Below are 24026 nucleotides of genomic sequence, written 5' to 3' on the forward strand. Positions count from 1 at the left end.
ACATGCCATATCTCAATAGAAATAGAGGGGAGTGGAAGGCGGGTAGCAAAGGTAATCAAACCACAAAGGCTACAGCTGAAGCAAAAGAGGGATCAAGGAAGGCTTCAAAATTAAGTTACCACAAAGCATTTTTGGTTGTTCTCATCACTATAGTAGCACATGAGCGTTAGCTATGTGATGCTGATGTGCCTGCTGTATACTATCCAAATGGGCAATACTGAGAGCTATTTTCCCTTATTGCTGCCCCTACATTCCCTAATCCCCACAGATCTCACTCCCCGCATGGGGGCTACCTGCCCAAATCTACAAAGTGGCTCTCACCACCACTGATTGGCTCCAATCATGGGGCGAAATCATCATTCCAAGTGGTAAGAAAAACTGACAATTTTCTGTTACAATTATGATACATATGGGATTTAACTTCCCCACCTGCTCCCTTCCGTTTTGACTTCTATCCTTGACACCACAGGAGCTCTCTGGACTGCTCACACAGATGGGTAAACAGCAGGCATGCTAAGACCATGCTAGCACAGAAACCAGTTAGCTTCATAAGCTTTCTGTGATTTTAGTTACATTTTGTTTATTTTGAAGGAAAATATTTAAAAAACAGCTCTAGCAAATGTGAGTGGAGCGTCTCTTTGGAAGGCTGTGTCACTAACAGAGCTGGTGGAAAGTTTTAATTCAATTTTTTTGTTTGCTTTCAATAATAGCCTTTTTTCCAAAATGATAATTTTTATGGAAAAAAGTGTTTCTTTAGCAATGTTCTGATTTTTTAATTTAAAAACCAGACATTGGAAAAGAAATTGCATTGACAAAGCAGAAAATGTTCATGAAAATTTTGGAATACAAAAACAATTATTTTTAGCCAATCCTTACCATTTTTGATCAGCTCTAGAAATAATCTTGTTAAAGAAATGAGGCAAAATAAATATATAAAGGGGATATGTAATCCAACAATGAACTAAACCACAATTAAAAGATTGACTGCACCTTGTGGACTTTCAAATAGCAATTGTCTCCTTCAAACTGTCAACAAAATACAAAAAGCTGCAAGTTACACACCAAAAGCTGCGAAGTACACACAAACTTTCAGCCACCTTAAACATAAATAACAAGCTCACCCTGATTCCCCGATCTTGCAATGGAATCTGCTTGCATGAACTCTCACATCTGTGTGGAGTACTAATCCACTCGGTTTTAAATGGCTACATCAGTAAAAGGATAATTTGGGATTTATTATTAATTATATGTATAGATCAAATACTATAGCCACTGATAAAATAGCATTTTTGGTAGAAAACAGGGTGGTTGAATAAATATTTTTATTTTGCCTCAAATATCTAATAAAACAGCATGTCTGAATATGCTGAATGGGGTCAATACTAAATATTATTGCAATCACCAGTATGGCTGTGGCTGTTACTGAATTTGTAGAAGCTTATATAATATCAATGTAGGTTATTTACTGTAGAGATATTTGCCAGTATACTAACTTTGCTAATGCAAAATAATGTCAAATAATGCAAAATGAAAAACTCTTCTGATTGTTTTTATCACGTGCTAAAGAATGCAAAAAGTGCACACACACTAAAGATTTTTTTTTTCTTTTCAGTGATTTAAACATCTCACAACATTATTTTATAATAAATTTGGAGTTTCATTTCAAAAGCCTCTGAACTCAAAGTGAGTCTTATGGTTCATGTCTGGTTCTGCTTTGATCTGTGAACTTGTAGACATGTTCCCTGAGGGAGTAAAAACCATATTATGTTCTCCAGATGGAAGAGTAAAAAAAAAAAAAAAAAAAAAAAAAAAATCTATGAGGAGGAATTCTTTTAAATCTAGATAACAGAAGTCAAAATTCCTTTAAATTTCAGCTAGAAGACCATTTAGTATGAGAGTTGCTTTCACTGATACGACACATTTTAACAATTTCTGTCATATGTTAATATCAGGAAATACATTAATATATTTAATGACCAGACAAATGGAATGGTTGTTATCAAAGGGCACCCTTCAGACTGGGTGTTCATTCATGTTAGACATGAATCTTAATGAGTATAGCAATAATACTTTAAAAATCTCTTGGCAGACTGGCCACCTGTCCAAGTGTTCAAAGTCTAACCATTCTTGGTTAACTGCACCATTGAAAGGTTTGAGGATAAGAGAGAAGGAGGGATTAAATATTAGAAGTGATTAATCTGTAATGGAAATACTGCAACATATGTAGGCTTAAAATGTGACTGTAATATCCTGTCTGAAGAAGCTTTGATGCTTTTAATAATGTGTCTGTCTCTCCCCACCCCATTAGCTATATAGTGATATTTTTCTTTCCAGAGTTGACTTATGTGCTGCTTAACTGTTTGCAATCACTTTATTTTTCTAGGTACCTACTTGGTATTTCTTTGTCTTCAAATATTAGCGAAACATCTCAGAGGCAAAGCATTAGGAAACCAGATTGAAAGTATTTCTCTCACTGGTATTCAGACAATAAAAATAAAATTTAGCACTTAATGAGCCTAGTCCTCCTCTCATATATAGTGAGTAACTCACTTGAAGTTACTGGGCCAGCTGATTAACTCATCTAGCCTCAACGGGCCTGATCCTCAGCTGGTGTAATTACAATGGAGCTACTTTGTTTTACACCAGCTGAAGACATGGCCCAAACTGGAGTTACATTGGTGTAAATGTGGGGAGAATCAGGCCCAACATCCTCAAAGTGCTGGACAGACAGCAACTGATGGAGGCAAATGGGTGAGAGAGAAGTTTCCACTTGGAGTGCCACCTTCTTAAAACATACAGCAAAATAAATGCTTCAAAGATGTTGCTTTAACCGACTATGTGTTCCTGACTGGATATGAAAAGGGGAACTGGGGAGTCTAATACATAATATTCATGCTGTATCTACAGTTATCCAAATTGCAACAGCCCTAGGATTCCTGGATTCTTCTAAATTTCACTGATAAGACCACAGCCTGGAGGCAGACAGCCTCCTCCCATGTCTTACCAGTTGATGCACCTCTCAGGGGAGTTAAATCATTATATTAGTTTTACAAGGAGTGACAGAGCTCCTTCTCTGCCTTGGTGGATTCCGCACTTCCACTTAGCCCTGGGCAGGATATTCCTCTCTATCTCAGAATTTCCCCACACCCCTGGCTTGCTGTCCATACCTTGCCTTAGCAGGGTTCCCCCGGTCTCCCTGACAAGGGAATGGGAGGGAAGCCTCTTAGTCTCTGGTAGCCCCTCCAGGCATGGTGGCAACAAACCAGGCACCCAGTTCAGTTTCTCCTCTCCAGCGAGGTCTCTTCACTCAGACCTCTGGGGCCTGGAAGGGCTGTTCTCCCTGTTGGGTAGGGTTTCCCCTGCCCTTTACCTCTGTACCTATGGGGTTTTCCCTCCTGATGCTTGTCAGTATCTACACTGCTCAGATCTCCAGTAGCACACTTTCCTCCCACAACTCCTATCATGCACCCCCTCTGACTGGAGGGGAGGCTTTTAACAGGTTCTGGCATGCCCTTGATTGGCCCCCCCATGTCCTAATTAACCTAGTGGAACCTCTGTTCAGTTACCAAGGGAAAAGACACCTGCTTATCCTTGGGCTAATATACCTGCCTTCCAGTGACCCAACAAAGCCATGGGACCTCCTTGTCAAACTGCTCCTAGCGCTGGCCAAAATGGCCATCAATAAGCTCAGGGAGAGGACGTTGGCTGAGGGGGTTTCCTGCAACTGTGGGGCCTATTTCTGATCCTCCCTCTATTCAAGCATCCAGGCAGAGTTCCTCTGGGTGGCAGTCCGCTGGCTCCCTTGACCTTTGAGGAGCAGTGGGCGCTGTCCAGGGTTCTCTGTTCAGTGTCCCATTCTGGTTCCTTATTGTCCCCTGTAACTACTTGAGTTCCTGGGCCTTTTGGATCCTCCCCAAAGGCTGGAGGAGGGTCCTTCAGCAGTAAGCCCACCCATTCCCAGAACCCAATATGAGCACTCTCCTGTAGCCATCTAGCCCAACCCTGTCACGTAGGGCAAAAGAGAACCAAGAGGGACTCATGGGAGATTTCTACTCTAGCTCCCATTTTCCTTCAGTGCTCCCCATTTTGCAGTCAGGCAATCTATGGTAACTACAAAACTTTGCAATCAGTAATCGGTAATCAGTAATCAATACAAGTAGTTTTGTAATAATTACGGATGTGCCTGCATGGGTCTAAGGGTCATGTCCTGGACTTACAGTCTCAAGTAATCTGACCTAGCAAAACTCTTTGAAGGTGCTTTTCTCTAAGTCAGCAAACATGATCCCTCTCCTCGCTAAAAACACAGTATCCATTGAAATATGAAAACCAATAATATGTTATGATTTCTACTTTTCTGGTAAAAGAGATAATGGGAATCCAATGATTCATTATCATATCACTTAGCCTTCTGCTGTCCTACAACATTAACATTTTGAAAGAATGCTTAGGAGTTACATAACAAAGGATTTTCTTTTCAGCAAATTTTAATTTTAATGAATCTCTAAAGCTAAAATATAATTTAACACAATTACAGATGTCAGGTTAGGTACAGACCCTCTGCTTTGACACTCTCCTGCAAGGAGGCCACAGATCAGGCAGTTTTGAGAGCGGCAAAGGCTTAAGGCAATTGTCTGCAGCTTTAAGGTCCTCAGAACTGATTCAGAGGCCACAACAGGAAATCAGAGGGAGAAAAAAATAGCAACACAAAAAGTAAAGATGTTTTATAAACATGACTCACTATGTTCAATGTTAAATATTTGTCTTTCCAATAATGCCCACTGAAAGTTCATTCAGCCACTCTAGTTCCATACAAATTGTTTGTGGAGCATGCATCAGCCTAAATCTAATTTTGCCCTGCTTACTTTGGAAAAAGGAAATTTAAAAAATGAAATAATCAAGGTGGCTTTTTGTTCATTTTCCTCTTTCCCAGAAAAAAGCAAGCAGAGTTCTAAATCAATAAACAACTAGACAGAAGATGTACTTTCCCTAGCTTATTTGGGTTTAGTAAACATCACTGCAAGATAAAAACATAGGGCTTGGTCCTGTGAAAGTGTATATGAGGGATATGTGAGAACAATATTCAGATACCAGTAAGGGCAACTCAGCATATTGCTCTGTTAGTTATGACCCAGTAAAATAGCAAAATTAAAGGAGCTGGCAAGAGTCCTGTGCCAGTATCCCTCACAAGGCACTGAACAGCTTCCTGTGTGTAATACCAATTTTTGTTTAGACTCCTCAAACATTTCTGTGTCCGTGATGGAATAATTCACTGTTCAAGCCAACTGCACCTGTATTCCTCCCCTCTGTTCTCTTGAGTGCCCCCACTCTAAGCTCTCAGCTCTTCAGCCATCACCTCTCTTGGGTGGAGACATGCATCTCTCTCGCTTTTGACCAGGGGTTTTCCAGGCTGCATAATTCCTTGCCTACATAAGCCCGATTGCCTAGACAGGCCAGCATCTGAGCTTTCCTTTCTCTCCAAAGACTGTGACCAGCTGTAATTCCCAGCAGTCACACATTACCACACAACTCTTTATAAGCAAGCACATTTATTCTTAAAGTGAAAGCATTACAGAGAAAACATTTTTTAAAAAGTTCCTATACACATGTTTAAAGCTTAACAGAGGTCACCCATCAGTCTTATGGGGCCTGTGACAAAGTTCCTGCTCTACCTTGGTGGGTCTTGCACTTACTGGCAGATTTTCTCGCCTTGGAGCTTCACGGCAGCCCTCAGCTTGGCCGTTTTTCCTGAACCCACAGTCCAGGTCAACTCCTCCTGTGTCTGACCAGGAGTCGGGAGGATTTGGGGGGAACCCGGGCCCGCCCTTTACTACGGGTTCCAGCCCAAGGCCCTGTGGAATGCAGCTGTCTAGAGTGCCTCCTGGAACAGCTGTGTGACAGCTACAACTCCCTGGGCTACTTCCCCATGGTCTTCTCCCAACACCTTCTTTATCTTCACCATAGGACCTTCCTCCTGGTGTCTGATAATGCTTGTACACCTCAATCCTCCAACAGTCCACGTTCTCACTCTCAGCTCTGAGTGCCTCTTGCTCCCAGCTCCTCACACACCACAAACTGAAGTGAGCTCCTTTTTAAAACCCAAGTGTCCTGATTAGCCTGCCTTAATTGATTCTAGCAGCTTCTTGATTGGCTGCAGGTGTTCTAATCAGCCTGTCTTAATTGTCTCCAGAAGGTTCCTGATTGTTCTGGAACCTTCCCTGTTACCTTACCCAGGGAAAAGGGACCTGCTTAGCCTGGGGCTAATACATCTGCCTTCTATTACTCTCCTATAGCCATCTGGCCCAACCCTGTCACAGGCCTCAGTAGGCCTAAGTCCTTCCAACCCCTCTCAACAGAAGGTCCTGTTGCTTTGCTGGAGCAGAAAGAAGGCCCTGAGTCAGCTTAAACTCAGGCTTGTTATCCAGAAGCCCTTTCTTTGTGTGCTGGTCTCTGGAGAATCCATTTTGAACTAGTATATGTGAGCCTCTCCAGGTTGTGGTATTTCTCTGACGATGTTACCAACTGAGTGAATTTGCCTAATCACCTCTTAGTTCATGAAGAAGCTTTGCTCACCCCATGAAATTACATAGAATCCATGGCCCACAAATGATACATACATTTAATACAGGAAGATCTCCCAAAGATATTGTAGGAAGTTGCCATATCTGTCAAACCCATGCTCTCAACTTTGATGCTATTTTTAAGCATGCTGCATGGTGCCTGCAGTTCCCAGCCAATGGGAGCTGCAGAGTCAGCGTTAAGGGTGGGAGCAATGTGTGGAGACACCCCTCCCCCAAGGGGCCGCAGGGACATGCTGGCTGCTTCCAGGAGCGGCGTAGCACGAAAGGAGGGAGGCAGTGTGGGCAGGGAGCTGCCTTAGCCCTGCTGCTGGCACGGCTCTGTGTGCCCCTTGGGGGGTAGGGGGGCAGCGAGTCTCCATGCGCTGCCTGGGGTGGGGGCAGTGCACACCTCCCCCCCCGCCAGGGGCACACAGAGACGTGCCAGCAGCCAGCAGCATAAGTTTCCTTGTCACCATTTCTGTACATATGTGAGTAAATTTAAAATGGTAAGACCTGATACACATTGTTATGTCCTGATTATCTGTGGTGTTGAGCACCCAAAACGCCTATTGCCTTCAACTGGTACTAAAGGTGCTCAACCCCTTTGATAATCAGGCCAAAACTATATAGTCTTTGTTTCTTTGATGACCCCTTAAGAACACCTGTAACTGTCATTCACAAACCTTTGCTAATGCTATAAAATATGCTATAGGAGGACATGGCAATATTATTATTATTGTTATTGAAAAAAGTCAGACAAAGCTGAATATATTTTATATACAAAGTATTTCTGGAACAGATCACTTTCTCCTTGTCTTAAATGCAACTCCTATTGAACTCTAAATTATTTTTTCCTAAAATGGGAACCTGATCCCAGATTAGGACTCCGTGGTGTTAGACTAGTATAATACAAATAAAAGAAAAAATAATAATATGGCAGCTATTTGTAATTATTACCATTCTCACCGTCCAAGGCTGTTACATTTTAGTCAAGCCCACCCCTGTGGGCTGAAGAAGAAACAGGAGAGAAGACTATTCTTACTCAACTGTGTGCAAAAAATGGCAGGCTTTGCTGTGCCATTACTTAACATAATCCAGCCTCTGGAGGACCAAGAGAAGAGAGACATGTAAACTAAGGACTCCTCCCAGAGAATGCCATTAGTGCTTCCTCATCTCTTTTAAAGTAAGGAACCTTTAGCTTGTGCACAGTCGTAGGTTTCCACTGCAGCAGCATGGCCCAGGGAGAGAGGCTCTCTCTCAAGTAGAGCTGGATGAAATTTTTTGACCAAAACCACTTTTTTTGGGAGGGTCGGGGAGAGAGGGAAGTTCAGATTTGGTTTGACTGAAACATTTAATAAATTTCTGTCAAATTTGCCAAGTTGTTTCGGTTGGGGGAAAAAAACTTCATAAAATTCCAAAAAAAACCTAGAAGCTTCTGTTTTGATTTTTCCAATTTGAAACATTTTGATTATTTTATTTGAAATTATTTTAGGTTTTGAAATTTTTCAAATTCAAAAATGTACAAAAGCTTGTAATCACAAAAAAAAGTTTAGAAAAAATCAGAAAAAAACATTTTATTTGACCCAAAGTGATTTTTTTTTTGGTTCACCAAAATTAAAAAAAAAAATCATTTTGGGTCAACCCCAAACAATTAAAATGTTTTTTTTTTTGAACTGCTTGTAACCCAATCAATTATTCACATAGATCTACTCTCAAGTAACCAGGCCCCAAACCATTAAGGGATTTATATTGGAAAATAATGTAACTGTTTGCTGTAACTGTTCAAAGTTATTGTGTCTAGAATAGTTGCACTGCTTAACTTCTGGCAGACCTAGTCAAATAATCCGGAGTTATTTATTTACAATATCATTGTTTGTGGTGATCTAAGGAGAGTGAGAGCCTGCAGAGTCTAGTGGATGGTGTGCCTACAGTACTTGCGTTCAAGATATTGGAACAGCCAGCATGTTGCCAGATGTCTCTAGAAGGGATTGGTGTACCACAACACCAAAAGCAGTGGGGCTGGTTAAAAAGAAAACCTTGAACTCCACCTGGATGCTCACAGGCTGCCAGTGAAGATCTCAGGGCAGGGGCATGGTAGACTCTTGGTGTGAAACACTGCTTAATCAACCAGTGGGCAGCCACACCTTTCACTAACTTTAATTACCCCATGTACAGTGCAATACAATGGATACCATGATGTCTTATGTTGACTTTCAAATATTCTAATAGCCATCACTCAATGGCAGTATTTCTCAAAATGGGGATGTGCCAGACTAGCTGTGTGACAGGCACATACAGGCCTCTCATAGTTGTTATCCTGAATCTCAGGTTTCATTCTGAAAAAGTGAGTTCCTTCCATCTGTTTGCTTTTCTGAATTCTGAATTTTATTTAAACTGCTTGGTTTTTCCTTAGTGATGTGTCAAATGGTATATATTTTAAATCTGTCATTCAAAAAGTATCTTTTTGTGTGTCAATTTTTTTTCTTTGTCAAGCTAGAACAGAGAAAGAGATTGTGGTGGTTTTACACCCTTTGCGTGATGAGCCTTGATGCATTTTCTTCTTTCCTCTGGCCATGTACCAGTATCATAGATTATGTCATTACAAATATGTTATCTCTGGTAATATGGTTTGCTAGTTAAAGCTGTTAAAGAGCAGGAGAGGGAGCTCACATACTTGAAGTTTCATCAGCAACAGAACGGTGGATTGGAAAATAATATTCACATGGGAGTCATGATAATGGTCCATATATTTCTCTCTGTTACAGTGGTGTAAATTATGAGTTCAGCTGAGTTATTCCTGATTTACATCAGCATAACAGATCAGAGTTTTTCTAACTTCTTGTCTGGGTTGTGGGCTACTGTATTTCTCACACTATATTCAAATTATATTATTAGCAGAAACAATTATAAAGGTTGTAGCTTATTTTGTGACTAAAACAACTTATTCAGAAAGTTTAGGAATCACAACGAAGGAATAAAGGATCTATTGAAAAGTGATCAAGTATCAATTGATCCACATACATGATCAACTAAACGTACAGATATAAGACCCAATCTTGAAAATGTATGCATATCTATTTGCAGGATCGGGTCCATACTCTGAAAGGTAAAGGTGTAAAAATATTTATTGGCTTTGAAAGGCTTTTTTATCTCAGTGACTCTCCATCAGATTTGTTCAGTTTACAAATTCAAAGCAGCAATGGAGATAAACCAAACCCCAACATCCTACAACTTGGGGAAAATTCAGATCTGGATGTGAACTCTGTAGTCCACTTCTAACTGCCCACACCGTAAACTCATCCTAGGATCTGGGACTGAAGCTGCACATCACTACTACTAAGAAAGATTCTGCAATTGGAACTTAGCTGTTAATTCACTTGATGATGTGTGGGACAGAAATGAATCCAGCTCACCTTCACACAGCTCTATTGCCTCTCCTAACAGGAGCAAAAAATAGACACTTATTTTTGTCAGTAAAGTAGATAGACATAACTCAGAATGCAGAAGGAGCACATTTGCTAAGTAATATCCGTCATTTATAGTCAATAAACTTTTCTAACCATAACCACACTTTAAATGTTCCACCTGTGTACAGATGGCTTTGAAAGACTCTCTTAAAAGTCTAATTGGATTGGAGCCTGGAGTGTCTCCAGGCAGTATTAATGTAGATTATAACAAAAAGAAATGTATTTTACTGTGCTTATACAACTACCATACTTCTGTAGAATATAGCTCAAGATTTGATAAAACATAAAATTTACCTTTGTCATGTTTACATTTCTGTAGTTAGCTCTACTCAGGGTATGTCTACACTTAAAACACTGCTTCAGCTGCACCGCTGTTGCGCTTCCGTGTAGACACTCAATACAGCAATGAGAAGGGTTCTCCTGTCGCTTTAGTTAATTCACCTCCCCTAGGGGCAGTATCTAGGGTGATAGAAGAATTCTCCTATTGACCTAGCACTGTCTATACCGGGGGTTAGGTTGGCATAGATGTCTCTCTTGAGGATGTGGATTTTTCACACCCCTGAAAGATGTAGCAAATATAAGTTCCCACTGTAGACCAGCCCATGATCTAATGTGTGCATCTAACTCCCAACTCATAACCAAAGACTGGAAAATAGTAAATAGTTTATTTTTAACCATTTTTATAAATTATTTTAATTTTTGAATTAATATAGTGCTTGTAAAAAGTTATTGTGTTGACAGCACTGGACACCAAAGTTTACAAGACAGGTAGAGCATGCGCAATTGGCAGGGTCAGCCTCTCCAATAATCACACCAATGTGCCTTAAGTAGCCATCATAGGACAGCCCATCTCTAAAAAAGATATTTCATCCTCCAGACCCATTCAATCTTTGGGCTTTGCTAAGAAGGTCACCAATATGGCCTGTTAGTGCCATTTGCAACAGGAGTTATGTGATATAGGGGACTTGTCCTGTGGAAACTGGTCAATGATCATCCAATCATATCTTACAGGCCCCCAAACAGCCATCACACTGCCACTTTCAGTCCCTATTATCCTGAGTTAGATTTCATAATCGATAGATCTAAAATATTGAGCATAAAGGCCACTAAAAAACCTCGCCATAGCTTAATCCATAGCCTTTGTTTCTGACAAAAGTTAAATCTAAGGGTTTTAAAAAAAATTCTTGCCTGGGACATGCACTAATAAATTTTTTTGGGTCTCAAATTGCAGAAGAGGTGGAGGGACACTGAGACATTCCAGCTAATTCTGAGAAAGAGGTGGCCGTCAGGGTTGCAAGTGTATGAGAAGCAAAGCAACATAATGTGAAGCAGGAAAGGTATGACTGAAGTGAGCAGGGGGCTTGGTGTTTTGAGGAACTGCAGTTGATTTTACCCGTGCCTAATATCCAGAAGACTTCTGGCACACATGGGGCTGTGGATAAAGATTGTAGTTTGTGTACGCATGGGACAGCTTGATATGAAAATGTGATCTCAAACTTGGGTGAGAAAGAACTGCCAAACAGAAAGAGAGTTCAGAGTAACATCTGCAAAACTAATGCATTATCATCCTTCAAAATGCTCCTTTTCCCTGACGCCTACAAAAAAACATGACAATGGTTGGGCTCGTGGTTTGCTGATGCCAATGCCCATCATACTGACCAATACTGTTTCCTTGTACTCCCCCACCTTTGTATTCGTATTCATGTGTTGTCTCTTATCTTATACTTAGGGCTTGTCTATGCAGCAAGCTAAGGTGAGAGTCTATAGTGCACCAGCTAGCCATGGTGTAATGTTCTATGGGGACATTGCTATAGCACAGCGAAAGTCTCAGAGTGCGCATCCTGGCTTGCTCTGCAGTAACTTGCCACACAGACAAGCCCCTAGACTGTAAGCTCTTTGGGGCAGTGACAGTATTTTTGTTCTGTGTTAGTACAACACCTAATGCAATATAGACACTAGTGCCCTAGGCTGGAACCCAGCGTTCAACAATCTGGACTTACAACTGTGTCTGCTAACTCGAGTTCTACTAACCCTGGACTTACATTACAGGGCATACCTAACGTCAGCCTATATGTAAACGTTTCTCAAATGGGCATACACCACAGTCCTCCCTGCTCAGATCTCATCTTGTTATCCATATGAGACACCTTTCATAGAAGGGCAGACGGGATTCATGTGTACAAGCTATGCAAATGTGAAGGTGGTTATAGGAATAAGAGATCTACAGATAAGGAAGAGTATTAGCTTTTGGATTCTTGAATCAGGACTAGCTATGCTCTGTGCATGTTGAGTCACAGAAGCTCATGGACTTCCTAGCCAGCGCATGTGGAAATGGCATTTTATTTGAATAGGACCCATAGCATAGGGACTGCAGAATACTAATAAATAAAAGCCTCGCCTTGAACATATATCACTGGAATTTTTGTAAATCATTATTTCAAATTAAATATATGATGAAGTAGCAAAATGGCCTTTATTGCAGCCTGGATTTTTATCCAGTATTGCTTGTAGTTACCAATTGTTCAGGGCTCACAAAAAAGGCATTGAACCATTTCCTCTTCATGAATGAAGTTCTGTGCAGCCTGCGAACAGTCAAGTCATTTCAAGAAAATGTAGAGAAGGGCAGGGGAAAGATCAGGGAATGCAAAAGAAATCTGGCTTTAAAAAAGGATGTTAGCATTGCTTTTTGATACATTGTTTGCTTTGGTCATGATAGGGAAGGTGGAGGAACTATTTATTTTTTAAATTAAAACTGGCATGAAATTCACAAATTAATTTATTAGTTTAATCTCCAATCTGCAAAAGATCATAAAATCAGAGCAGAAACTGATGTTTTTAAAAAGCTTTTGATTATTAATAGTAACACTGACTCATAATAACAACATTATGATGCAACCCAGTAAGGTAAACTTGCTTTTGGAACAATAAACCTGTCACAATATTTTCACCAATGATGTGCTTTTTCCTTAAAGGAAGGCGGGGTTACTTGTAAGTATCAGGGCCATAAATAAGAGGGTCCTATGTCAGGAAAATTAGAAGTCTGTTAACATAAGCGTATACTCAGACTGAGCATTAGAGGGCTTTTCTAAACCATCTAAGTCTGTTGAAACTGAACTGCACAGAGATTAGAAAGTTTAGATATAAGATCAACAGTAAGAGACTATTTTCTTTTAGTTGGCCAGTTAGCCGTGTTGAAGGCAGCATGAATCCTGTACACAGTACCTTGTTGTCCTCAGTGCTTCTTTTCACCCTCAGAATTCAGGAGCTGGTAGAGGCATGCAGCTGTGCCCCTGCACATCCACAGCAGCTAATCTGTGATTCTGCTTTAGGTGAGTCATAACAACTATACAGTTTTAACATTGCCGGTAAAAAAGCAATTGTAGCTAAATTAACTGCTGTGCTATTTTTCTGTACAACTCTCTAGGGGAATACATTTAACAAAGTAGTTTATTCTCTAAAAGGTTTTCAAAACAAAATGATTGGAAGATCTCATTTAAAGAGACAGGTATAGAAGAAAATGCATTTGGTCTTGTGTTTGGTAGTTGCTGTTCCTTTTTCCTTGCTTTTTCAGAAAATGTTCTGGACTACGAATTGTTGAAACTACTGAAGTAAATGTAGTGCCTTTTCTTGATAAGAACCACCTTCTATATTAGCTCTCAAATTAAAGCAAGTAGGGGGGAATATGTTCACTGACAGATTACTACTGTTCACATTTAATATGTAGTATAAAAGATTATATAATATATATAATATGAATAATATATATGTGCATCATTTATATAAATACTATAGATACAACTAGCTGCCACAGTACTCTGTAAAAAAAAGAAAAAAAGAAAAAAAGAAAAAGGATAATATGTTGAACTTAGTTGATCTATGATGTGCTACAATATAATTTGTCTTAAATGTATTTTTGGTAATTTTGGAACAAATAATTTAGCAGGCATCTGATATCCTTTTTAACTTTTCGATAGAAAAACTGGTCACAGAATTCTGTGCTAAATTTCACTGTACACTCATAAGATTACTGTGTTTTACACAGTAATCAACATATAGAAAAAAACCCGTAAAGATCTCAAAATTGGACAACACAGGGATAAGAAAATGTGACATTTTGCAGTTTTGAATTCATCAGCTCAAGCTGTGTATGGTTAACTTCAATCCAGTGTGAACAGTAAATGTAGAACATGAGTTTCCAAAGTGTCACAAAATTAGCATATCTATGGGATAGGCAATACCTTCTGCATACTGATTAATTGCTTTTATACACTGACAGAAAATCTTTGTAGCCATGACAAACTCTACGCTCTATTTGTGGCCATCAGTTAAATTGTTTTCTAATCTGATTGTGTTAAGCAATCTTTTTATTAAGGTACCTACACCAAACATTACAGATGGGGGTAATTTGAGGTGTCAACAGAAATATCAGTTACTTTTATTGTAGCTTAAAATTATTACACCAAACTATTTGTCTGATGTATTCATAACTTGAGGTTTTGCTGGATTTGACAGTAGAGAAGAAACCTGAGATACTCATTACATACAAAAAAAGAAAAGGAGTACTTGTGGCACCTTAGAGACTAACTGCAGTATTCCTTTAGAATAAGGCAAATTACAAGGTTCAAGAGTTGAAAAGTTTCTCCAAATTGCCTTTTATAAAAGGCAGATTTCTGCTACTCTCTAACTCTTTCTTTATCTATAAGTAATGGAGGCAGAAAATAAAATTACAAAAATAAAATTTACAAGTATATTTGGACTTCATCCTCAAGCCCTAACTCACACAAACGGTTCTGCTGAAGTCAACTGGCCCATTCACATGAGGGAGGGCTATATGATGAGGCCCTGTGTTTAATATTAATTACATTAAGTCGTATGTATTCATACCGTAGGAAGGCATAGAGTTATATGGAATAAATGTTCACATATATATATCGTACTTGCCATAAACATATAGATCTGGATTCTTTAGTCTGCTATGGTCTCATTGCACCGTATAGGCAATGCAAAGTGGTCTTAAAGTGACTGGAGAAGACCAGTGGAGAGAAATCCCCCATATGGGGGAACTCTCTACTGACATAAATCTGGCTGAGGTAGCTCTTCTGCCCCAGCAGTCTTCCCTGCAACCCCAGAGCAAAATGGGAAGGAGGAAGTGTACTGGGGGTTTTCTAGGGGTGTGGGGACTAAGAGGGGAGAGGGAACAGTGCTCTGCTACACCAGATCCTCCCCTAGCATAAATTAGGGCTGTCCTCCTGCAGCATTAATTTGTGCCCGGTCTAGGCAGAGGAGCAACAACTGGCTCCTTGTAGCCACGCCTCTCCAGTCTTGGGTAGATTGTAGAATCAGGGCTACAGTATATTTCATTTCCACTCTAGGGTTGCAATTTTGGTTGGATATATTCCTGGAGGTTTCATCACATGACAATCTTTAATTAAAGATTAATTTTTGATTCTTGGAGACTATCAGGAAAGTCCTGGAGGATCAGAAAACCTATTCCACTCTCTCTCCCTCACACACAGTTATACTTTTTGCCCCAAACCAGCATACCCTAAACCTCTGCTTTCCCTAGCACCACTTTTATAGTAAATAAGATGATGCATTAAAGCTAGATTTTTGTTTGATTTTAACATTTACAGAACTTCAAATATTTTAATAAAAGAACTTAGGCCTTTGCTCCTTCACCCATTGAAGTTAATGGGAGTTTAACTCTTAACTTCAATGGGAATTGGATTGATCCCTTTGATGTGGGGGTTGTTAAGACTTTAAAAGTCTTGCAGAATTGAGAAGCATTTTCTCGCATGCAAAACGGTATATCTAAGTTACACAAAGTAAACAAACAATACAATACCTCTAAATTTTACACGGCGTCTGAAAACTGAGGCAATGCCTTGAGCTGTCCTGTTTTATACAGCACAATCTAGTACATGTATTGAAGTTATTAAACTATATTTCAACTTCAGTTCCTTTTCCTCTGAGGTCATTTCTGATTTGGAGGGAGGGTTAAATCAATAGATCTTACTCCAGCCACTAGCTGAATGTATGAGGCCACTCAGAAACCTGAACATTCATGTTGGATCCCCAAAAAGAAACAAATAGAGAAATTAATTAAGTCCGGGCCAAGCACTTTTCACCGTGACTTTTGTCTATGAGATGAGTGGTGCAACACTTTATCTTTTCCTGTCAGGGTGCTATTGTGGCTTTAGGCTGTCTTTTTCTAAACATCCATAGCGACCAAATAGCCTGAGTAACTTGGTGAAAATCATAGACTTTCTGACAAATGTAGGGCGAGAGGCACCCGCTGATCCTGTCACTTACATGTGAGAGGATGACAAAAAGAGAGAGAGAATTTAAAATGCACCAGTCTTGTATGTACCAGGAGGGGAAGTGTGATGGGATAGTGGATTCAGCACAAGGCTATCAGCCAGGAACTCATGAGTTATAATGCCAGCTCTGCCACTGACTTTGTGTGTGGCCTTGGCCTAATTGCTTAGCCTTTCAGCCTCTCAAGGCCTAAAGTACTGGGCACTGACTGTGAGCTGCTGAGTGGTTTTACCCCATAGTTCACTTCAGTGGGAGAGCACAGTGTTGAATACCTTCATCTCTTTGAGGGTGAGCAGCACCTCTCAGGAGAGCTTTTACCTCATAGGGGCTTGTGAGGAATAATTAATCAATAATGCTAAGTATCTAACAGAGCTAAAGTTATTATTACTCTATTAATGAAAACTCAAAAAACAGACTATATTGAAGGTTAGCTTCATGGATTCAAAAATGCCTGGAAAGATTCAGAATGGCTTCACTTTAGCTAAACAGTAATGTGCAAAATATCCCCATTGTGCTGTACTGATTTCTTCAAATGAATGGGATATGAGAAGCACTGGTTTCAAGCTTATCATAAGAAAATTTCTCTGATAAATTCCTGGGGTGAAATCCTGGACTCATTGAAATCAGTGGGAGTTTTGCTGTTGAGTGGGGCCAGAATTTCATCCCTGGTACCGATTTTTAATTGATTTTCATATAAAAAACAACCACACTCAATGACCTGTATACAAAAAGTATATTTTTGAAATGCTAATTGTGTGTTAACAGTTAAAATAACTTTTTATAAATGCCAACATCCTTAAATCTGTTCTTTATGTGATTCTTGTGATGAACTTAACTCAGTGAGGCAGGCAGCATAAGTAGAGTTAGTGTTTTGGTAAATAGGTAAGTACCCTGCACTGCTACCTATTGAGTGTAGGGTTCTCCATCTTTGAAGTTAGTTGGATTCTTTCTATAATGGAAACAATATTTTGTATTTGAGCAACTGGCACCACACTATAAAGAGATGACAGATATTGGGCACAAATTTGTAATCTCAGACACCAGTTTTATTGATTTAATGAAGAGTGGCATGTCTCAAACTATAAAGGAAGCCTCATGGCTGAAGCTCAGCAGCACTTTGAGCCTGTTAAAATCCTTATAAGTCCATTGAGATCTGGCAATGCAAAGAAGTGTCAGATTAGACTAAATTATATCACATACAAATATAATGGTAAACATTTGACTTAAACCCACAAAAACTAAGTTTTGAAAGTCATCTCTGCCTAGAGATGTGCTAAATAGACATAGCCCAGGTAGCTTTACTAAGTTGATGTGAAAATTTTCACCATTCTGTTTCTTTTGATTTTATCATCCCCATAAACTTTGCTTTTTATGAAGTGACTACAAAAATGTTCAGTTTTTTATTTAAATACATTCATTTGTACACTTTCAATGTGGAAAACAGCTCTTGAGAAAAAAACAGATCTATTTTGACTGGATGTAACTTACAGAATTGCAGAAATGTAGAACTGGAAGGGACCTCATGAGGTCATCAAGTCTAGCCCCCTGAGCTGAGGCAGAACCAAGTAAACCTTGACCATTCCTGGCAGATATCTGTCTAACCTGTTCTTAAAAACCTGCAGGATTCCACAACCTCCTCCTTCAATAACCTGTTGCAGAGCTTAGTTATTATAGTTAGAAAGGTTTTCCTAATATCTAACCTACATCTCCTTTGCTGCACAATTACTTCTTGTGCTACCCTCAGTGGACATGGAGGACAACTGATCACCATCTTCTTTGTAACAATCTTTTACATATTAAAGACTGTTATGTCCCCCCATCAGCTTTCTGTTCTCTAGACTAAACATGCCCAATTCTTTCAACCATTCCTCATAGCTCACATTTTCTAAACCTTTTATCATTTTTGTTACTCTCCTCTAGATTCTCCAATTTGTCCACATTTTCCTTAAAGTGTGGAACTCAAGACTTTACACAGAACTCCAGTTGCGTCCTCACTAGTGCTGAGTAGAGCAGAATAATTACCTCCCGTGTCTTACCTACAACACTCTGGTCAGAAATATAGGCTAACACTTCATGTTTGGAGGAAAAATTGGGGAAATGTATTTAAAGTAGGTTTTATATGTTGTTAATATACTGTGCACCTCCACTCTACTCTTAATTCACCTCATGGTTTCTAGATACTACAGCTCATATAGTCTTCCTGAGAACAGTGTGGATGAATTTACTAACCTGCTGATCCTGCAAACATTTAAGCCAGGTGAGTAGTCCCATTCTCTTCAGTAGGATTACTGATGTGGACAAAGTTAAGCATATACATAAGTGTTTGCAGGTTCAGGGCCACTGTATCCACATGAGCTGTAATAGCTACACTAATAACAAGTGGAATTAAAAATCGATGGGCCAGGTTTTCCAGCCCCACTACTGCTTTGGCACTGTGCAGCAGATGTAATGCCAGTTTAGCCAGCTAGTGGAGGGTTCCCCACTGTGGGGGAAACCCCGAGTCACATCCAGCCACTGTTGTGATTGATGCCCCGCCTCCAAATCTCCAGAAGGGCCAGAGCCAGAGAGGCATAAATTAGAATAACCGAAGGCTGTTCTAACTTAGGGCTTGAAACACTATAGCAGCACAGCTGTAGCACTTCAGTGCAGACACTACCTATGCCGATGGGAGGGGTCTCTTGGTAATCCACCCTCCCGAGAGGCGGTAGCTAGGTCGATGGAAGAATTCTTGCTCAGACTGTGGATTTTTACACCTGAGTGATGTAGCTGGATCAACCTAACTTTTGTAGACCAGACCTCATGCTGTAGACTGGCCCAGCCTTCAGACCCTGGAGCAAGAGCCACCTTTGTACTCTGCTAAACACAGTTCAGACAGTCTAGGATTCAGGCAAGACAACCTAATTCTCTCAATTCTGGGGGTCTTTTAAGGCCTTTCTTTTCCATAGCATGTAGTAATGACTGATTATAACTAGTCAGCAAATTGCAGAGCATTTATATTATTGCTCCTCTGCCAAATGGTAGCAGTTGTGATGGCTTTGCCAGTTAGCTTTCCTTTGGAGGAGAAATCAGTGACACCAGAGTCAGGATATGTTCTTAGTGCAACTTCTTTTATTAACTCTGCATACACCAGTCCTTGAACACCAATACCCCCGAAGCCTATATCTCTCAAAATGCTAAGAACATAAATTATACTGCAGTGAATTGGCTCAGCCAAACCAAGTGCTGAGATGCTGTGCCTTTACTGACACACACACATTTTACACTCATTTATCCAGTTCCTCCCCACAACTGCAAGTGTGAGGTGATCCAATTTGCACAGCTGCCCGAGCAACTGTAAAGTATGCAAATCTCTGTAGTCTGATTAGCTGAAAGTTATTCTGAGAGAATCAGAGCAAAGAGATTTGCAAAATTATTGTGCTGAAAGCCACAGAAGGGGAGTCTCTCTTTGTGAGGATCTTCTCATGGAGATTCCTCTATAGCATCAAGTTGGGGCTATGTAGGATTTGTTTCCCCATGGTAAAGCCTGGAGGCCCTGCCCCAAATGTGGTGAATTTACCCTAATTTGTAGGAGGGGAGGAGAGGGGAGGAGCGTAGGGCTCCAACTGAGTCAGTCTGCCAGGATTCCCCTTACCTCCGTGGGATCAGTTAAACCAGGGGAACAGGCAATGGGGGGCGGGGGGACGGGACGACAACTCTGCACAAAGATAATACAGACTGGGGCTGTATTTCTTTTCCAGATAAGTTTTGTGTGGACAGCAATAAGTACCCACATCCAGCCTTACCACTGAATATGCACTTCTCTTCATGGACCACCTAGTCTAAACTCCTTGTCCTTGCACTGACCCTTGGGTGGGAGTGGATAGGGTAGGCAGGTGCCCAAATGCGCCTTCCATGTGCAAGATGGTAGGTTTCCTGCACATGTAGATCTAGGGAGGTCCATATCTGGTTCATGGTTATTATACAAACCTCTCCACTTTGATTAGCTCTCAATCCCTATGTTCAGAGTGGCTACTGCTCTCACAACTCCTCATTCTTTATGCCCACAAATATGGGCCCTAAGCCTGCTACCTCCTCTTTCCTCTCACAGGCAGTGCCACTGACTCAAAAGGTCAGTGGAACTATTTGTGTGAGTAAGGAGGGAAGTAATTGAAACTATTCTTGTGAATAAGGACTGTTCACTTGAATAAAATCTGCAAGATGAAGCCACAACTGCTTCAGGTTCTTAGATACTAACAAACATTTTGAGAATGGTACTACCTAAAAATTCCTCCAAATTTAGTTTTGGTGGCCAAATTTTTAACTTACTATTCAGCTAAGAAAAGCAAAGTTGTGAAAATGTCATAGTATCAACACTAGCATGCAGTATGCAGAGAAAGAAAAAGAAATAATTTCCTATCTACTAGAAACAGTGTCCTTTGGAAACCAGACATTTGTACAATGCACAGTCAATCTGTGGAATTCTTTGTCAGAGGATATTGTGAAGGCCAAGACTATAACAGGGTTCAAAAAAGAACTAGATAAATTCATGGAGGATAGGTCCATCAATGGCTATTAGCCAGGATGGGCAGGAAACCAAAACCACGCTCTGAAGTGTCCCTAGCCTCTGTTTGCCAGAACTTGGGAACGGGTGACAGAGAATAGATGATTTAATGATGACCTGTTCTGTTCATTCTTTCTGAACCACCTGGCATTGGCCACTGTCGGAAGACAGGATACTAGTCTAGATGGACCATTAGTCTCACCCAGTATGGCTGTTCTTATGTTCTATGTTCAAGCACTAAGTTCAGGTTTCACTTATTTTACTTGGAAAAGACGGTACCAACTGTAAAATATTTGGTTTTAGTCAGTATCAGAGCTAGTTGCATCATGTGTAAAATCAATTATAAGAAGAACCTAGCTGGTTTACAGATTTAAAATTAACTCCAGAGCAGTGACTCATTATTAGGTATATTTTAAATGAAGGGGGATAGGAAAATTTCAGGAAATCAGTTATATTTATAAACAAAGCATGTATTGCAGTATTATGGAACTATAAATAATGATTCATCTAAACATTCTACACATAAATGGTGTGGAAAGCAGAATGAAAGCTTAAAAATGTAAGGACTAAACGTATATAAAACGTAAGATACATGAGGTAGCAGTAAATTCTTGAACCTACTAGATCCTGATTTAAATTCTCATCTTGTTTGTCCCATAAAAGGTAGTGTTTCTCCATAACCACAGCCTCTCCTGGATTCCAAAGGAAGGGATGTGTAGTTATGAATGGAAATCTATAATAAAAGGATATATGCTGTTGTATAGAGTAAAGAGTATCAAGGCAATGTTATTCTTCAGCTGAAATTGGACAGATGTTCATCACTGATCAAATGATGTGGTATTTGTGGCTTGTGAAGCAGAAAGAAATATTTCTTTAACATCAGTAGCAGCTGTAAAAACATTGCAGAAAAATAAGACTGACCTTGAACAACATTAGGAAGTTATTTTTCTATAATATTTATTTAAGTTAAAGTAAGAGTACTTGTACACATCTGCTTTTTTAAAAATCAAAATCTCTCCCTGTTTCCATTTGAAAGTTTATAAAAATATAGATTTAAAGCCCTGATCCACATAAATTTCATTTATTCTGCTATCTACAAAAAATAATTTAACCTGGGGTCAGACTTGATAACAAATAGTTTAATCTGGGGTCAGACTTGATAAACTACCCCCCCATAACATTGGTAGTTTCTCCTTCCCACTCTAAAAACACAAGTACTCACAAAACCCCTAAGTTAAACACATGCCTGAAAGTTGTACAAGCAAGACCACATCTTAGTAAATTCCAGAGAGGAGAAGTGCTTTAGACTCAAATTAAGATTCCAATTAAATGTAACTTTACAGAACAATTTAAAACATTTTCTAACTACATGTGTGCAAAGTACTAGCATAGTAAGAAAGAAAAGAAAGAAAGTGTTATATAATGCAATTAGAACAGTCATGCTGAGTGGTGATGCAAATTATCTTTGGCATTAGCTATATTCAACTAGAACATATCAATGTGTTTCTGTAATAAGGTGACTCTTTGGAATACGATACTTATTACTGGTCAAAGGATTCTTGAATAAAAAAAGAATGGTGCTGTTGCTTTATTCTAATTATAAACTGTAACAGAAAGGTCTTTGTACTACTGACTCACCATGGTAATTTGTAATAGCTGGCATCATTGTGGTGCCTTCTACTGGTCGGCATGCCAAATCTGTTCAAAACTGTTCGCTATCTTGTTTCTCTTGCAGCTACAGTCTACAGAGACTCTACTACAAATCCTTCCCTGACCTCAGGGGGTACAGGCCTGCCCGTGGGAGCTAAAGGTCCTAGGGTTCTCTCTCTAATGCCACAAGTTTGTGGTTCAAATTGGTGATTGTGGTGTCCATTAGTTTGTGACCCCCAAATTCCTTACATATTGGTTCCTATTTGCTTGACCCAAATAAAAGCTCTTCTGCGCTCCTTCTAATGTTTGAGGTGTACAGTCCCCCCATTTTATTTTATTCCTTTCTTATCCATCTGTCCATGTTTTCTTGGTAATGTTGTATTTGGAGTCCATCTTAAGTTTAGAGTTTAGTGTCTCAGTAGAATTTTCACTTGGTTTGAGCCCTGTTAGTGTTTTGAAGTCCCTCTTTTTAAATTCCATTTGGAATTCCCTGAATCCAGATGATACATTTTCACTTCTAAGGATTACACTTGTAAATGCAATATAATAGCCACTGAATGCTAACCACTCTAGTCCCACTCCCTGGGGATGCAGTATCAAGCAACTAAATGTGCCTATATTATTCTCAAGAGGCTGCCTTCCAAAGGATAAAAGTCTGCTGTTACTACAGCTAATATGAAATTCTCCTTTCGCCCAAGTGATAGAGACCAGTATTTATGGACTCAAAGGTTATGAGGTCACTGGGCTTTATTTGTGGTGTTCCATATATGTGATTCAGCTTGGCTAGTTATTTTGCTGATTGCTATAAGCTTTTGTCACTGGGGTAGCCACTAACTTTAAAGAATATTCAAATACAAAACAAGAAGAAAATAAACAATTACATCCTAAATAATAAAATACCTCTTGCACTGAATGTTGCTTGATTCTGGCTCTATTAGGCTCCCAAGCAGGGTGAATTCTAATGATGGAGATCCTCAATTCAGAAAGCCATCCTACTGGACACGAAGAGTGAGATTTTCTGAAGTCTCAGCAATAGCCTAATTCTGCTCCCATTTAATTCCATTTGGCTTCAACAGGAACAGAATTAGATCAACACTGAGCAGTTTTGAAAATCCCAGCTGAAGTCTTCATACTTCATTTTGGGATGAAACTGCTTCCCTGCTCATCTTAATTGATTTAAATATCTATAAGTTGATAAGTGGGCTCTCTATAAACCACATCCCAGGCTATGCAGGTGTTTAAAGATCATTCAGAAGTATCTTGCTGTGTATCCCAAAGAGAACAGTATGTATGTTCAGAGACTTGAGTACAAATTCTATGTTTTCATTCCCACAAAAATCACAAAAGATGATCTAGAGCTTCTGCACATACTTCAAGATGAGCCCAATGTAGACTCAATTGCTGTATTGAAGGTTGGAATTAAGAAAGATCTGCATGATTATTGAGAGGTCCACAATAGAGAAAAATGGTTGTAGTGTCCTCACTGTCTGCAGA

The 24026-nt window shown here is 39.7% G+C and overlaps 2 protein-coding genes across 2 annotated transcripts in view; one reads left to right on the forward strand and one right to left on the reverse strand.

Annotated features, from left to right (window-relative positions):
* The window catches only part of SYN2 (synapsin II), a 400357-nt gene that overhangs the window by 77123 nt on the left and 299208 nt on the right, over positions 1-24026 (reverse strand). The window lies entirely within an intron of this gene.
* The window catches only part of TIMP4 (TIMP metallopeptidase inhibitor 4), a 51105-nt gene continuing 40111 nt past the window's right edge, over positions 13033-24026 (forward strand). Inside the window, exon 1 of the mRNA XM_074959825.1 lies at positions 13033-13353. Within this exon, the coding sequence (XP_074815926.1) occupies positions 13227-13353 (127 nt within the window). The 5' untranslated portion in view covers positions 13033-13226. The remainder of the gene's footprint in view (positions 13354-24026) is intronic.

This window comes from Natator depressus, chromosome 7 (assembly GCF_965152275.1).
Source record: "Natator depressus isolate rNatDep1 chromosome 7, rNatDep2.hap1, whole genome shotgun sequence".
NCBI classification, from domain to species: domain Eukaryota; kingdom Metazoa; phylum Chordata; order Testudines; family Cheloniidae; genus Natator; species Natator depressus.